Source organism: Leptidea sinapis, chromosome Z (genome assembly GCF_905404315.1).
Source record: "Leptidea sinapis chromosome Z, ilLepSina1.1, whole genome shotgun sequence".
NCBI classification, from domain to species: Eukaryota; Metazoa; Arthropoda; class Insecta; order Lepidoptera; family Pieridae; genus Leptidea; species Leptidea sinapis.
The window spans coordinates 35,496,148-35,515,020 of record NC_066312.1 but is presented as its reverse complement, the minus strand read 5'-3'; the positions used below and the strand labels follow the sequence as shown (position 1 = coordinate 35,515,020).

Genomic DNA, 18,873 nt, shown 5'->3' with positions numbered 1-18,873 from the left:
TCTTTTAAATGAAAATTGACCTATCATGATATAATTTATACCAAAAGAGTATTGTAATTATTAATAAATGTGTGTGTCGTAAGAGTTACTATAACATAAATGACATTCTTAATGAGTTTTAGCAAGACTAACGAACAGCAATTAATTTTTATATATATAGACTTAAGGACTGAATCTACGATACAATTTGTAAATGAAACATTCTTTCGCAGATCTAATGGCTCCACAGCTCACAAAGATCAAGCATATTCAAGAGGAAAAATCGCGCTCGCGAAAAAAATGACAATCTTTCAAAGCAAGGTTAAAAGGTGCTGAAGATTTATCCAGCAGCAATGTATTTGAACATACTGCTATGAAATTTAAGAAATCAGCTCAATTATTTTTAAGTATGCAGTTGCAAGCATCAAAAAACCCAAAAATAATAGAAATAAGAATGATTATATAAAAGCAAAAGAATACAATAATAAAAAATGTTTATTTTATCCAAATCAAGAATTAGAAAATTGCTTCCATGACATTCAAAATATAATAACTGGGTTCTTAAAAACAGATAGACCAAAAAAAAAATATAAAAAAGCATATTATATTAATAGCAGATGTGATGGTAGATTATCCTTTTAACTGCACCACACATAAAGAAAAGTTAAAACAATATTTTAAATAACACAACTATAAACGTTATTTTGTATAGTTGGTGCAGATCGATCAATCGAATTTTTTCCCGAAAATTAACATATGTGGGTGAAGATGAAACAAAAACAGCTGCCCAACAATATTATAATAAACAAACATTATAAAAATTATAAAATAATATGCAAACATTGCTTTTTATTTCTCCCACCCAATTACCTCAATTACTCATACCAACACTACTAAATCCTATCCTTTATTTTCTATGTTGTGGCAAAATTAAATAACTAACTCTACGCGCAATTTCTAAAAAAAATTGGTAAAAAATTGTAATGCCTACATTAAAAAATAGAGTTAGTTATTTAATTGCGTCACAACATTAAAAGTCAATTATATAATTGCGAGCTTATATATATTTATTTTCGGGGCCAATATCCAGATGGCGCTAGTCTTCAAATAGACACTTCATAATGCGTAGAGAGGGCTCTCTTTTACCTATATATTATTATACTCTTTGCACTACGTTAAGTTGCTGAGCTCAAGAAAGTTAGCCCCCCAGATTTTTTTATTTATTTTTTTTTATTTCTTTTTGTTATTACATCATTAGTTCGCCATTTGTTCTTGATTGTTCTCTATAAACATTTGTTTGTTCTCGATTTATTTATTTAAAAAAAATGTAATTCATTAAAATTGGTTAGGTTAGGTTATGTTAGAACAGTTAAAACAACGCACGAGCCGAGCGTAGCGTGCCGCGGCAGCGGCCGGCGAGTGCCTGAACCAAATAGTAGGCGTGTCCCCCCATTAACAGGGGGCGGGGGCTAACTAAAGGGTATGTTTTTAATTGTTTTTAAACAAACAACAAAAGAACAAACAATTATTTATAGCGAACAATTAAGAACAAACTACGAACTAACGATATGCGATATTGAAAATTTAAAAATAGAAAACAATTTGTATTGGGGGGCTAAGTTTGATGAGCCAAGTTGCTGCCATCACCAGAGTAGGTATCGCCTGTCACACTTGTTGACTTCAACAATAGGTACATAATATAACACAAGTATTTTTCACTATCACTTTAACATCGTAAAACACAATAACGCACCATATTTCCTTCGATTCTACTTAAAATTGTCACTGATATTGAATAAATAGTAGATATTACACAAAAATAATAGCTTATTATTATAGACGCAAATAAATTAGTAAACAAAATATCTGTGCAACGCTGTCAGAAGCTGAAGTTTATGTGGCACACCGGGAGTGCTGATCTTGAAAAAACCGGCACGAATGGAGAAAAAAACATCTAATCACTCTATCTCATTTCTTTACATAAGACTCGCATAAGTTTTTCTTTTCTATCTATGATTGACATCCTGTAAAATGTCAAAGAATTTTCTATTTTTCTGTTCCTCTCTAGGAGTTATTGCCTTCAGCGTTCCATGTTCCCCCAACTTTAATGATAACTGAATGAAACTCGAAGTGATAGGAAGGATCATCCTTATTTAGTCTTAGCCGATCAGTTTTTAATCACTATCGGGATAAGCTGATGAGGTATACTAAATTGATGGTTTACTTAGAATTTCGATAATAAATATTTCTATATTGAAATTATCCATCAAATATGCAATTAACCAACCAGTCGCACAACAGTGCACAGTCGTGGTGTCCCGGTGAAGCGCTCCAAGTAATTGTACTACTTATTACATATTCTTTGGTAAAAGTTCCATCCCTAGTCTGTGGTATTAGTGTTCTACTTGTACTTTCTTTGTCTTAAAGGTTTTAGTTACGGGGTCATAAAATCCAAAAAAAAAAACTTGTACTTTCTCTAGTGTGTAAAGCGGTCCTACCAGTGTTTTAATTCTCTTTGGGTCCTACTGTTGTCTTTTAACCAATGACGATCTTCTATAAATAGGACATATCATTCGCATCTGATTTGGTCTGATAGAGCAGCGGCAAAACTATGCTTAACCTTCCCATATCAGAGCCTCAAAATTTTCGCCTCAGTTCGGCGCTCGCGCAGTGTTCTCCCCGTGCGTATTATTTTACGCTTAAATAATTCAGTAAAACGAATATTTATTCATAAAATATTGTACTATTATTGACAAGTATTCACATCTATTTCTCTCCTGCTGGTCAGAATGAGACAGATGAAAGGACGCGACAAGTATACAGTCAGAAATTAAAACCATAGAGTCGCTCTTTTTTTTAAAGGCCCAGAGAACAATGATTAGCAATATTGTATTTCGTGTACGGAAATCTTTGCCAGTGAATATGAACGGCTTACAAGAACGTGAAAATGTACAAACTAGTGTTATGTCGAAGAATTTTACAAACCAAATAAGTCGAGTGACATTTGCTCGTAACATTTCCTCGAGGTTGATTTATATTGCGTGAATCACAAAGGGTATAACATCCCTTCAATAGTACGTTATTTGGGTCATATGCAAAAGTATGGTGATTTTTAAGTTTTAATAAATAAATAAAAAAAGAAAATTACTCCCCTACGAAATAAAAATATTATTTTTCAATTTCTTTTCTTAGACAACCCTAACTTTTAAAGAGACCACCATTTTTAGGCGAAGCCGTTGTTTGTTAACAAAATAAGGTAACCAACCTACGAACTTAAGGACTTAAACATAAACAAAGCGTAGGTACGTACCATTCTTCTCATTTGTATCTTGCGCAGCTTCTAAACACTCCTGGTGTTATACAATAAATACACAGAAAACACCACATCACATCATGTTGATTATGTTTTAGGTACTTAGTAGGTACCCAATTATTTCTTCACGAGTACCTTCAAAACAGCCCAGGAACATCACACATGATTAAGCGAAGCATTACTTCTCTGTCTTCCACCACGTTCAAAACTACAAAACGACCCAGTTGAGTGGATCCTGTGCACCAACCTTTGGAAATAGGCGTATGAGGCTAGCCTCCTATTCTGGTAACGACGGTGGTACAATTTGGGGGTCGCGACCAGATTGTTATTTCTCATCACCCACACACAATATCATGTCATAATATTAATTGTTCCCATAATCTGCCATAATTATCACACGAAATCACTGCCATCCAAAGTCCAACGCGACGAACTGACAAACACGAATACAAGAAGATAAAATTATTAATACTAAAATTATTAAAATATACTAAAGTATAAAATTATTTATTTTGGTAAAAAGGCAAATATTCATTGAAATTGGAATTATGATTAAAGTGTATGCACATGAAATCATGCACGAGCACGTGGCTTGTGTTTATGTATTTATTCATTCATTTTTTACTTCCTGTTATTGCGAAACAAAAATAAGAAATTCCATAACAATACACAGTTTCCCCCTGTATTCCTGAAGGGTTAGGCAGAGGTGTATTTTTTCCATTCACGTTTCACTATGTTTAACTCCCACGTAACAGGGGACGAGCCTTCGCATTTCTAAACTCCAGGCTGCTACTGAGAAATTTTTACGAAAAACCCAATAACTGCCCCCCCCCCCTCTCCCCATTCCATAGCCAGGCCGGGTAAAAAGTCCGACACAAGAATGTAATACCTACCTACTTATTATTAATACCAGGATGGTCAAAGATATACATATTTGACTAAATTTATCCGTGAAGAACAATTTCTTAATATGAGCCTATTAGAATTATCTTTATTGGATAGAACATTTTAATTTAAGATGTTAAGTCTCATTTGCCCAGAAATTACACCAGCAACAGCACCCTCCAGACCCAAAAACATAATGCTTGCACATTTCTGTTTCACGGCAGAAAGGGTGCCGTTGTGTTGCCCTTAATCTACAAATACAAATTTGGAATTATTTTCAATGTCAGCTGAAGAAAATTTCAAATAATCCTACATTGAAGTGCTTAGGAAATAACTTATGTGTGTAACAATCTAAATGTGAACTCATTTAATTTCCAACATAACAAAAAAGTCTTGAATAAAAAGTGGTCCAGTGTGTAGGTTTCTCTAGTAGCGGCCTTTAGGAGGTTCCCTTTGTGAATGCGAAAAATTCCGTGTTTGTGATTGGCTAATTTCTTTCTCACATTGTCCAATAACAGAGTAGTAAATATCGTGATTCAAAGCACAATTCAAAGAGTATTACGCAGACAGGCCAATCTCTTCAACCTTAATGCGTAACATAATATATTTAAATAAATTCAAAATTTTAAAAACACAGTTAAACGAATTAAACGCGTTTTAATCCCTTAATAGTGTCCCTTAATATTTAACTATAAGAAATAAATATAAACCTTAATTATTATATAATTGTGAAACCAACTACATTATCATTCTAAAAATATAGCGAGACGTATAGGGATGGCCAAAAATGCAATGTCCCAGATACAACGATGTAAATGTCAAACGGTCTTCGGGTAAACCTGTGGAAATAGGTGTTTCACAGGGTTCTATTCTCGGTCCTATCTTGTTTCTTATATATATTAACGATCTACCGTTTGTGTTAGATGATAGCCATGAGATTGTATTGTTTGCTGATGATACTTCACTTATTTTTAAAGTGAAGCGACGTGCGGATATTGATGACGAGGTAAGCAATGCACTCTCAAAGATAGTGCGCTGGTTTGAGACGAATAATCTGCACTTAAACAGTAAAAAAACAAAGTGTTTACGGTTCATTACACCAAACACAGCGGAGGTACAAACCAACGTACTCATAAATGACTAGAGATTGGAACTTGTGGACACTACGGTCTTCTTGGGTATCACGTTAGATAAAAAGCTTCAGTGGGGTCCACATATTACCCATCTAGCAGATAGACTCAGCTCTGCGGAATATGCAGTTAGAAAGATTAGAGAGTACACGAATGTTGCGACCGCTAGATTAGTGTACTTTAGTTTTTTTCACAGCATCATGACGTACGGTATATTACTATGGGGTCATGCTGCTGACATTGATATAGTGTTTGCACTGCAAAAGAGAGCTGTTCGTGCTATATATCAGCTTGGTTATAGACAGTCTCTCAAAGCAAAATTTAAAGAAATAAATATTATGACTGTTCATTGTCAGTACATTTATGAAAATTTAATATATGTTCACAAAAATCGTCACCTTTTTGCTCTTAATAGTGATTTTCATTATTATAACACTATAAATAAGGGATTGCTTGTAACTAATTCTAGTAGGCTTCATAAGATACATAATAGCTTTAAGGGTAAATACACTTCTACAATAAAGTCCCAGCCACTGTTCAGGCATTATCTATAAATAAATTTAAATGTTTTATAAAAAAATGGCTCTGTCGTAAATCCTATTACTCCACTGCTGAATATCTAAATGATCGGACAGCCTGGGACTAGATTGTGATTATTTTATAGCGATAGAAATGACTGTACAATATTGTATATTTTTATTGAAAAGAGCGCAAAAAAAGAATGCTGGGAGAGTTTCTTGCGCCGCTTCTTCTCTCTCAGAGCGCCATTTGTTTCCGAAGCGGTAGTAGTATCTAGTAGTATAAGAAATGACATCAAAAAGAATTCTAAAGGAATCAATTTTGAGAAAATAAATGCCTTTTTATGCCTTTTTCCACAAGATATGGAGAGACCGTAACATCGCGCCAAAAAGTAAAACCAAATTGATGACTTCGCTGGTTTTCTCCATATTCAGTTATGGAGCGGAACCTGGACACTAAAAAGGCCGACAGAGACCGAATAGACGCCTTTGAAAAGTGGTGCTGGAGAAAAATGCTACAGATTCCATGGACCGCCTTTCGCATCAACGTGTCTATTGTAAGAGCACTTAACGTGAAAAACGTAACGTAAAACTAGACTTTCCACAATATGCCTTCGAAGGATGCTGGAATTCTTCGGACATATTGCTCGTAAAGAGGGTCATAATCTTGAACAGCTGCCGGCGTCCCAGAGGACGCAGTCCCACGAGATGATCGGACCAAATACGATCTTCTGTGCACATCAACTTCCATGATGCCCTTCATAAGGCTAAGGATCGCAACAGATGGAGGGGAATCGTATGCGAAAAACTGATGCAACAGGGGAGTCACGACCCTCAGTGACGAGGAAAATGACGTGAGGAGGAGGAGGAGGATAATATATGCATAAAGCATAGTTACTTACCGGAGGAACTTACCCGTGCGTTGGTGGTTCCTATTATAAAGGATAAAACAGGAGTTATCTCGAGCGTGGGAAACTATAGGCCTATATCACTAGCCACTATAATGGCCAAGCTTCTTGAACGTATCATCCATGCACTGCGAGCACTGCACAGTGCTATCACTATAGAAAAATTCGTTCCGTTATGGACTGCCAGTATACTGCCGCAGTACCCTAGATCGCCGCCATATTCTACTGTGAGCACTGGCGTTTTCGAGGTAAGGTACTCGCAGACCGCAGTACTTTGATTACGTGATCAGTCAAAACCACGCGAGTGCCTAACGTTTTATAAACAATGCCTTCAATTTAATCCCAAATATTTTTAATTTGACAGTACTCCAACAACAGTTTTTTTTTAATGAATACACTCATTAATACACTCATTTGTATGCTGTGTCAAAATGCGGCTGACAGTATACGGGATTGCGTTCCGTTTTAAATAGTAACCAGTATAACAAACTATAAAAGAACGGCTTCACAGTATACTACATTGACGTCACACTGCAGAGTGGTCACAGTGCATATCGGAACATAGCATAAATTATACTGTAACATAAGGTTAAATAGTTAATTTAAACTTTTCACTGGTTATATTTTAGTCATTCTACTTAATTTATTTTTTAAAACATCAATAACTTCTACTCTATAAGAGGAAGCACGATTACTGAAAATATCTATATGTGAAAAATACTCATTACAATTTTTAAGGAGTCTTAATAACGGTGCACGAAAACCAGCGTTTGTGGAGCATCTATTATTTGCAAATAAGTATTTCCTCTTTACAGCACGCACAATATAATACAATCGTAGAGATTGTGATATATGTCATATGTCCCATAACTACAGTAAATACAAATTTGGAATGATTTTCAATGTCAGCTTAAGAAAATGCACATACAAAATAACTTCGTCTTCATGGAAAAATGAGAACATAATTCGCCTCACAGCTGCAATAAATAGTAGGCATTTTACTATTATCTAATATTATGTCACAATATCTACGTTATCTGTTTTCGGTCAAAGAGAGTTCAGAAAAACAGCTGATAAGGGTTGCCGGATGCATAGTTTTTGCGAAAACTTAGCACTTTAAATATTGTATTAAAATATAACGCTAATTCATTTCTGACTTCACATAGTCATTAGAATGACCTAAGGAATGTCTGGTTCAAAGCTTAATATACCCATAAAGTTTCATCGTGTATATCACCACTAAAATATTTAAACGTTTAAAAATTCATGCTTATAAAGTATGATAAAACTCTTTTAACATTAAAAGTATTTTGTCTATTTAGTCAAATAACGCACATACAAAAGCCCAATTAGGCAAATTTATAATTTGACAAAAGCTGTCCAATAAAAGCAATACCATGATATGTTCGTGTTCGCTTACACTACAAATGCCAAAAAGATACCTTGGAAAAGATGTCTATGTCTCAAAGATAAAATTTAACAAATTACATTTATTTCAGGGAACTTCACATTTTAAAAACCAGTTTGCCGAAATATTTTATGTAAATAATAATATTATATTTGAGTGGTTGTTGCCCTCATCATAGGTTACCTTATTCGATCCAATTACATTTAGAGCGTTAAGGAGTAACAAATATACGCACAAACCAATAAATAAAGATACAAACTTTCGCCTTTATAGTATGAGTGTGATTTTTGATTAAATACGTAAAAAATCTCCGACTGAAAAGATCTTGATCAAAAAATAGGGACAGACTGACAAACGTAAATAACAACCCTCTTTTTATCTGGACCTAAAAAAATACCTAACTGCTAATCCATGATATGACAGTCCTGATCGGGTTCTAAATTCAAAACACGCAGCTTAAACCGAAAAAGTGTTTACATTGCTGCCTATTGACCAATAATATTTTACGCAACTGGAGTAAACGCAGAAATTTATAGACATAGCAGTCGAAGCTTATTATGGTGTCATTTCCATATTTCGGCTTTGATTTTGTATGACGTGTATTGTGTTTATGTACAGAACGTCAATGCTATTTAACTGTTATTTCAAGTACAGGTCGGTCAAGCTAACTCGAGAGGCGACTATTCCGCGATCCCCACTCCGCCGTCGTCCTGCTAGGAGCGTTAGCAACTTAGCACACTCAACACCCGTAGATTATTATACATTAAGAGCTCTTTTGAACTATTATTTATAAGACTATAAACAATCTGGATATTTTTTAAATTGTTATTTAAGCGTCCTATAACTCAAAAAGTATGGACGTTGTAAATAAAAGTTTTGAACAAAAGTTGTAGAGAATAAACTAATCTATAAAATTGGATGGTTACTTTATTTTGATTAATCCAATATTTTAAGATTAATCGGCTGAGATAGAAAAGCCGCTTCATTGAATGGGCTGTAAATCATGAACAGCAAGTTTTACAAAAAGGTTTACAGGAAATAAAAGATGCTAAATTATATTTTTACAAAAATATTTTCAATACTTTTGTCGTATATAGTTTCCGAGATATAAGCCAAAAATTTTTATTCAAGAGCTCCAACTGAATCTGGCTGCATTATGTGATTTTACTCTCAGTAAGTCTAACCCTAAGCCTTTCTAATAAAATTGGATCGGAAATTTAGTGCGAGGTTAAACCGAAAGTACTTCATACAACATTCGAGCCAGGTCCCGAGTTAAGTTAACGGACAAACTTTAAAAGTACTCTGTGATCTTTGTGTACGACACAGAACCTAATAATACTAGACGACACAGTAATAGGACAGACTCAAAGAGAATTTAAACACTACGTTCACAGACTAGTTAACTAATCAAGTCAATAGTGTTCTGTGCACAGACCATATTTTGGTCTGTGATGAACAATAAATTTTTATTCTTGCGAGATACTTTACGTTTACTTTTTTGGAATAAAGTTATTAAAATGCCTCGCAAAAAGAATGATCCTATAAGTTCCAAAGAAAAGCAGAATAAAGGAATCATGAATTTAAATGACAATAATGACTTAAGCAAATTTAAGTTTGAAAAAAGGAAAACAGTTAAAATAGAATTCGAAAAAGAGTCTTCATTAGATGAGGTGAATATTTTTTCTTGTGTTAAGTCTTATCACGATAATCTTATTTATTTAAATATATTAATTTTACAAAACAAGGTATAATTAAGTTAACTAAGTAGTTCATAGAAGATAAACATTGTATTACCTGTGTAGGAAAAATTTAGATAATAATATATAAAATATACGTAGGTACCTACATAATATTTTAATATGTATTTATGATTCATTAGAGATAGTCAAACTATTAAAAGACATTTATTTTATCTTTCATATCATTTCTAACGCTTCGGAAACAAATGGCGCTCTGAGAGAGAAGAAGCGGCGCAAGAAACTCCCAGCATTTTTTTATTGCACTCTTTTTAATAAAATATACAATATTGTACTCTCATTGTTATAAAATAATCATAAACTAGTCCTAGGCTGTCCAATCACTTAAGATATTCAGATATAGGAGTAGTAGGATTTTCTAAACATTAAAATACAAAAAATAAATAACAAATTTGAAGAAGTTGGGAAAATGTTATTTACAGGAATCTAAAGGATTATGGGAACCAGTACATTGGAGAAATTTTCTTGTTAATTTAAGGACCATGAGAGCAAAATGTGATGCTCCAGTAGATACCATGGGATGTCACATGTGTACTGACTTAAATGAATCACCTAAGGTTTCTTTTCTATTTTACTATTTTTGTGTATAATTAAACAAAGTATGTAAATCCTTGTTATTGCAATTATTTTGATACAAATTGATCAATATTATACAGTGTAATAGTGTATCCTTCCAAATTGTTTGATGTTTATTAAAATCCTTCCACTACTTTTAGATAAAGAGATACCAATCTCTTATATCATTGATGCTATCGAGTCAGACCAAGGATCAAGTAACATTTGCTGCAATGCAGAGACTTAGGGAGAGAGGTCTATGTGTTGACAACATACTAGCTATGAGTGATGAAGAACTTGGTAAATTGATTTATCCTGTGGGATTTTGGAAAGTTAGTGATATCCATAATGTTTATCTAAACATACTTGCAATGACAATCTCAGATAATATTATTGTTTTTTATGTTCAATAATTAATTATTATACGGAAGAGGTAAACAAACAAGAGTAGTACAGTAGTACTATCATATACATCGGATAGTAATCCGATGGGAGTGATTACCACTTACCACATTCTTACAACACCAGATAAATCACAGGAGAGCTGCTGGCCTTTAAGTTGATTAAAGATAATTAAATAATTTTTAAATTTATTATCTTGATCTATAAATATAACATAATATTATGATGTTGTAAGAGAAGTCACAATAGTATGAATGTGATAAGAAAAAGTTTTTTACTTTTATTTAAAATGATATAACAATTAATACATAAATGACAAGTATGAACAATATTTACATACATATTGCAGACAAAAGTAAAATATATTAAAAAGACAACTCAGACACTGAAAGAGATGTATGATGGAGACATCCCAGACTCAGTAGAAAAGTTGTGCAAGTTATCAGGAGTTGGACCAAAAATGGCACACATTTGTATGCTAACTGCATGGAATAAAACCACAGGAATAGGTAATGACCAAACATTTAGTTGTTTTCTTTACACACACAAAAAACATTTAGTTATTACTGTAGTACCTGCACTGCTGGTCGTTGGCTACTTGTGTTCATGCTACCAACTCAAGAATTTGCTTTTATTCAGATCATAAATATTACCTACTGGTAGGTAGTTTACAATTTAATAATTCTTTGTTTCAATGAAGTTTTAAGTTTTGTTCATTAGTTTCATACTAATTTAGTATGAAAATAGAAATTAGACTTACACAAGGCATTCTTGATACAGCTATTATTAATTTTAATAGATTTGTTTTTTTTTTGACTATTTTTAATAATATTAATAAAAAAAGTTTATTACAGGAGTGGACACTCATGTTCATAGGATAAGTAACAGAATTGGTTGGGTTAAGAAGCCAACATCCACTCCAGAAGATACTCGGAAAGCTTTAGAATCTTGGCTGCCTAAAGAATTATGGAGTGAAATAAATCACTTACTAGTAGGTTTTGGCCAAACAATTTGTGTGCCAGTTGCACCAAATTGTGATGAATGTTTAAATAGAGATATATGTCCATCAAAGCATCTGGCAAGAAAATCTCCAAAAAAAACTCCTTCAAAAATAAATATAAATGTAAAAAATGAATCAACTCTTCAATCTGAATCATCAAATATAGATAAAGTAAAAAAAAAACTAGACAACACTTTATTTGAAATTAATAAGAACATTGTAAAGAACATAAAATGTATGTCTCCAAAGCTAGAAAACTCGAAGCCAAGCCAAAGTAGTTCACGAACAGTTGGGAAAAGAATATCAAAAAGAAACAAGTTACCGGAACAAATAAAAAAGTGTAAAAAGTAAAAAATACTATGCCATCATTTTATGGTATTTGGATCTAAATAGTTTCATGTGAAGAATATATGTATGGTTTAGACATACTATTTTTTATTTAGGTTAGTATTTTTAGATTATATTAAGTATTGCCTAGTAATTATTAAAAACCAATTAGGCCATTCACAAATATATCAAAATTGCTAATGAGGTTCAAATTTTCTTTTGTATTTTCAATTATGATTGATGGTAGTAATAATTAAGCAAAAATTTAACTAATGATAATAATTAATATTTAGTTTTTTCTTATTTACTAATTGTATTTTTAATTGAAGGTATATTAATAATCAAGGGAAAATAAATTTATGATTTGTTTAATTTTTTTTCTTATGATTTCTCTTTTTCGATTTTTCTTTCTTTTGGTCTGTCTTAGTTTTCTTTTTATGAGATTTTCTATTTTGCACCCTATCTAGTTTACTTTTCATTTTAAAAACTTTACTCTTTTGTAGTTTTTTTGTTGCTTGGTTCTTTAATATTTTTTTAACCTCCTTTTTTGTTTTCAAATTGTCTTCTTTGTTTAACTCAGTGTCTGAAACATCTTCATTTTGGTCCTCTATTCCCATTCCTGGAACCTCTTGCAATAAACCAGTACCTTTTTTAATTTTGATTTTATTTGGTAATGAACTTTCCTTAGGTTTATTCTCTCCAATCACAATGTCCCTTTTTTGCAATGTTTCATTAGACAGTTCTACAATTTTAACATTCACATCATCATCCTCATACTCTTCCTGCAAAATCTGTTCTATGTCTGGGATTGGACGAGATGATACTATGAGTTTTTTATATGATTCTTTATTCTGAAAATATAAAAAATAATTATTAAATGGACACTACACATAATAATAGAACTATATTTTCAATAAGCTATCATAAAGTAGTAAAAATAATTGTGTTAAAACCAACCTCTTGCTTGATTCTCTTTTTTTCTACTTTTAACAGTTGCTGTAGTTCTTCTTTTGCTTTCTTCTTACGTTCCAGTTTTCTTTTGCGAAAACCACATAAGTAATCTCTAAATTAAAATAAAACAAAAGATGTTATTAATTTAACAAAAAATCAATAAATTGCAATAAGATTTCTATATAGCTCTAATTTATTACCGTCTTTTGCCTTCATCAAATACAAGAGATATCTTCTTCTTTTTATCACTAGATTTTTTTTGTTTTTTTGCCATTTTTATTCATCAATAATGATACTCAAAATTTAAATTTGCATCAAGATAATAAGGTTTGTCAAATTATGATAAAACAGTACAAACTACAGGTGTTACTGATATTGAAGTATTCGCTAAGAGATTACTACAAAATTACAAATGACTACAGACGAAGCTCACTGCATAGTGCATGTCCTGAATTCCTAAATTCTAACCTCAAAATTAAATAGATGGCAGTGACAGTAACAAGTAAACTAAAATGGAAATCCAAGGTGTGACACGTAGTGTTTAAATTCTCTTTGGTGTGACAGTAAACATTTAACGTTAACATAATGACATTTTATTTATTGATGTCATTCCTATGGGTCGACTGGGTTCAGCTTTCATAAGCCAGACTATAATAGAAAATTCATTTTCACTCAACCAGTTGCCAACCTTTATTGAGTTCGTAGATTTTTTTATGATATCAGCTTTTACGAAATCATAACTTTTAGAAATACATCCAAGGGAACATGATTATATGTATAAATTTTAACAAGTAGATTATGCGATGCATGTACATCAATGTTAGGCATATATTACTTAAAACTAGGTCTCTAATTTTCAGCAGGTTATTGGCTATTCTTATTATATACATTATTGATTTAGATTATAAAGGGAAACAAAATCAAATAGGAGCTGACCCAACGATTCTTCGTTGTTACCCGTTATTAGTTCTTGAGTCGGTACATCTAGGAAAGGGCAATTAATAGAGCGCAAGTTGAAATCGCCAATATTCAGTATATTTTCGAAAACGTGATTATTTATAACGATCATCAAATAGCTGTTCGTTATAGTGTACGCCAATGATTAACTACGTCTCCGTGAGCACTAAAATTCTAAATATGCAATATTACAAAGTTTGCCATGTTTCTTAGTCCAACATCTAAAGTTTTGGTATATAATTTATAATTGATCGAATTTTATAGCTTAATTCAGCATGAATAGCATCTAAATCAGGTAGATAACTATTTTTATTTGCATTGATATATACAGAGGTCTTAGTTTTTAAGCAAATTCTCTATCCTGCTGTACTCATTCAAACTTGTAGGTATGTAGTTTTCTATTCACCGGTGATAGATGTTCTGTTACGTATATCGGCCACCTATGCCAATGTGGCTGTTGGTAAAACAGGCGTATTATCTGTTTTAGGTTTTTTATGTATGCGTCCCGGATATTCCCAACTACTTTTGCGCTCCACATTAATAAAATTGAACCGCTTTTCGCATACATTAGTTTGCGCAATTGATAAAAATAAATAACTTGTAAACGCAGCAGTGCCTATAGCCTGCCAGTTAGTAGTCTTAGTTCGGCATCCAATTAAGCTGGGGCAAAATCCGAAAAAATACCAACTTCATCCAGAATCATTTCGGTACCTAGGTAAGGAGGTACGCAGGAAGCTTTCTGTTATCATATCTAAGTGCGACTACGTTGATACGCCTTTTTTACCTCTAAGCCTCTGAAAACTCTTATCCACATCACTGGTCACTCGAGGGGACGAATTAAGCCATATAGGCGGCCGGGCCACACTTCTCTGCCAAAAGGTTGCATGGGACTGGTTTGAGCTTATTGCTTATTTATTATTAGTCACATCCATCAATCTGAATTAGTAATAATCCTAATCGAGGCTCATGGCTGCAGTATGTCCGTTAGAGACGTTCTCCTTCGCATTAATTTTTTCGTCTAAATTATAATGCATACGATTTTTGAACATGCTTTTAATTTCAAGTTGTGACAATATATTATACCGTATGTTAGTGGATATTAAGATTGAAACGCTTCCATACATTCCTGGGCCCAGATGATAACAAAATTAAAGTAGCACCATTTAAAAGATAACATTTAAATATTCCATAATTGAAAATTTAGCAAGATTTGTCAATCTAGGAGCTGAGTAATCGAAGATATAAAAATGAGGTTATGTCTTAAACTATATGTAGTAACTAGCTGCTAAGGATTTATCACATACTTATATTAGATGGGTACCAACCTTGTTTTTTGTTATAGATCAAAAATACCTAGCTATCTACTACTGTAATGACATTTTTTTGTATTATAATATAAGACAATTCGTAATAAGATAATATAATATAGTATACCTAAATTAAAAGATAGTTTTAAATGTTCAGATAAGAATAATATATACTCATTAGCTCATACATGAAATGTAAAACAGACTGCTAGAGACAATTATTACTTTCCTTGGAATTCAATTGGGTAGGTAGTTAATTAACAAGTCGGTAACTCAACGAATACAACAAGAAACGAAGTGACAATGACGAAGAAACGAAATGATCTGTCAGACTGTCATTGTCAAAGTGAAGTTAGAGTTGAGGAACAAGGATTTCACCAGTATCGATTTTTTATGTAAATCGATTTATTGGTCGATCTATTGATAATAAAATAATTACAATAATATCAATATTCATAATAATAATTCGAACATAAACTATGCACCTTACTAAAATTATTGAAATAAAATAACTGGATCTTAATGTTATTTTAATCGATTAAATATTCATTCGTTTACGTCATTTTAATCGATTTTCTTTATTTTAATGTTTTTTCGGTTTGTAGATTGCAAAATGAGCTAGAATTTTGTATTTTACATCAGAAAAAACTTGTTAACCATCAGGCCCAAAAGTCCCATTCTCCTAAATAAAACTAAAGAAAACATATCGGTATATTTTATAATTTTTCATTTTATCTAACGCCAAATTTATTGTCTTCCGTAACAAGAGTAAATATTATTATGTTCCTTGATATGGATTTTGTTCTTAAGTTGTTTTTACACTTGGCAGCTCTCCAATTTTTTTGTCAAATTGTATCACATTTGATTGGTGGAAATAAGGAATTGCAGTTTTTTTATAACGATTCTGCACCAATCAGCGCACAAGTGCACAATAAAGACGGATTCATCAGCAGCATGGCTGTCAGTATATATTTGAAGCTTGAACGATGCGCTTCCTTTCGTCACGCTGGTTTTTTTTATTTGTGTATTTGGACTATGTTATCGAGTTTAATTTTGAGTACCCAAAAATGTGGAATGGTTCAGATGCAGTGACGTGAATTATACATCATACATTAGGTGAGCTTAGTAATAATTAAATTGAAAAATTACGAGGAAAATTTGCAAGTTATCAAAAAAATTCGTCCATTCATTTATCGGTATATTGTGATAATTGCTAGTGAAATAAACTTAGTGTATTTAAATGCAAGATGTTTGGATCACCGTAGTATGTTATTATCGCCGCAATTGCTAGCTAGAGTTCAGCAATACGGAGAATTATCAAGTATCTAGCCATATGTTATAGGCTACATACTGTATGCGACCGTCTCGTATTACACGTTACCGTTACATACTATGATATTCCTTTCCTTTTTAAAATGAATTGAGAGTTGTAGATATTATATATTTCGTTGGCTTATACTTTCTTTGTTCTATATAAAATTCTTTGTTGTGTTTAATCAATACCTAGTACCAACCCACTATAAACCTAGTATTACAAAGTATCTGTATATAATTTCTGCCCTGCCTCTCTCTATCTCTCTCTCTCCCTTCCTAAATATCTCCCGATCCTGATCTTAATTTAAATATTTGTGATAATTAAAATTCTCTTATATAATATTTCTGTTCATAAAGACACAAAAAAACAGAAGGCTTTTATGTATGTCTCACTGGACTGTAAAAATCATAATCACAACACAAAAAAAATGGTTTCTTACCATGAATTATAATATTTTCGTTATTATCATGGATTATCATATATAATATTTTTATTATTAGTTACATATAATTAATTTCACACCCTAGGATAAGTGTCAAAACAAACCAAAAGATTTTGCTACTCAGTAAGTGCAAGGTCTTGTACTAATTAATAAATTTTTATCATTTTTAATAAACTAGGTAAAGTCAAATGATGCTTCATTCATACAAATTTTTATTTTATTATCAACATAATAAAATTTACAGCAGATTATAGCACATATTAGTTTGATAATATTTAATAGAGATGAAACGGATATCCGGTAACTATCCGGTATCCGGCCTATCCTGCGGCCTTAATACTATCCGGCCGAATACCGTATAACTACCTACTATTCGGCCGGATAGGCATCAGGCCGAATTAAAAAAAATCTAGTTATTTAAATCTAAAAAAATTTAGTTAGTCTTAGTATCACTTAAGAAATATAATTAGTTTTAGATGTAAATTTTTAATCACACCATAGTAAATGAATGTCATAGAAAAAAAAAATTAATTAGTACTCATACTTGACTAAAGGCAAATTATGGTGGATAAATACTAATTTCTCTGCATTGAGAGGTAGCAAGTGGTGTGGGTATATTATATTATGAGTGTTTTTTTTAAATGGATTTGAGATACCTAGTTTTGACAAATATCATTATTGTTTAATATTATATATTTAACATTAAGAATAAATTTATTTTTGGGTAGGTAGAAAATATCTAAACCTGGGAAAGACATATTATAGTGGTGGGAAATGTGGCTCGTTAGACAATTTTGAGAGACCATTATATATTGAGTGACTAGTGTCCTCCAAAAAACATGGAAGTGTGGCGGATGTAACATGTTAGAGCTCTTTGTTGGGTTGAGTTTGAGAATAGCATTTAATAGTTCAGAACTATTCATGGTAACATCTGTCATGGCACCATAGTCATCTGTTCCCTTACTTGTTCACATTAAGTTTAATTCTGCTTGTATGAGTACAATTTGGATTAACTTCTTACTTGGCTATAACACATAGGCACTGGGGAAGCAATTAAGGAAATTGTTTTTTTTTGCTTGGTAAAAAATTGCATTTAACATTAGAAAACTAATGTTCTTGAATGGTTAGCTCAGTTTGTAAGAGGGCTCGGATGAAACCGGAGAGGTCGCGGGTTCGAGTCCAGCATTGTATAAATTTACAGTTATACAATATGGGACTCGAACTGTATTTGCAAAAATTTTGGTTACAAATTTAATGTGTATTATTATACCAGAAGTGAGGGTTAGCAGTTTAAAATTGTCTGCATCCTTCACTGTTTCTTTATCCTGTTAAGTGTGCTTCTTCAGTTTTTCTGTGGAGACATTTGGCCTTGAGGAATGCCATATACTACAGCCTCAGACCCTTGTTGAGCAAGTGTGTTTCGGAGACTTTGGTGTTAAATAATTAAATAGCTGAAGTATTGATAACTTCCTCTTGATTGTGAAAAGGATAAATTCTATCTTTTTTTGGATTTAGTGACAATTGATGTTTGTCATCATCATGCATTACTTTACATTGTGCATACTCAATATCCTCATTTATCAATATTGCTAGGTTATCTGCATAACCAATTCAGCCTCCTTAGGAAGTCGTCAACTATCAGTTCAGTATTCCAATTCTTTATGATGGATAGTACATGAAACTTTGTTTGTAGAAACCTTGTTTGTGATAGCTGTTTCT

The 18,873-nt window shown here is 32.3% G+C and overlaps 2 protein-coding genes across 2 annotated transcripts; one reads left to right on the top strand and one right to left on the bottom strand.

Moving 5' to 3' along the window:
- The first annotated feature begins 9,565 nt into the window (after positions 1-9,565).
- Positions 9,566-12,554, top strand: LOC126979155 (endonuclease III-like protein 1). Its single transcript, XM_050828396.1, has 5 exons — positions 9,566-9,811; positions 10,321-10,455; positions 10,615-10,785; positions 11,205-11,364; positions 11,710-12,554. The coding sequence occupies exons 1-5, from the start codon at positions 9,593-9,595 to the stop codon at positions 12,204-12,206; spliced, it is 1,182 nt and encodes a 393-aa protein (XP_050684353.1). The 5' UTR covers positions 9,566-9,592; the 3' UTR covers positions 12,207-12,554.
- On the bottom strand, positions 12,028-13,608 carry LOC126979178 (nucleolar protein 12). Its single transcript, XM_050828427.1, has 3 exons — positions 13,334-13,608; positions 13,140-13,245; positions 12,028-13,033 (listed from the first exon to the last, which is right to left on the bottom strand). Exons 1-3 carry the CDS (start codon positions 13,405-13,407, stop codon positions 12,551-12,553), a joined length of 663 nt encoding a protein of 220 aa, XP_050684384.1. The 5' UTR covers positions 13,408-13,608; the 3' UTR covers positions 12,028-12,550.
- Between the last annotated feature and the right edge of the window lie 5,265 nt (positions 13,609-18,873).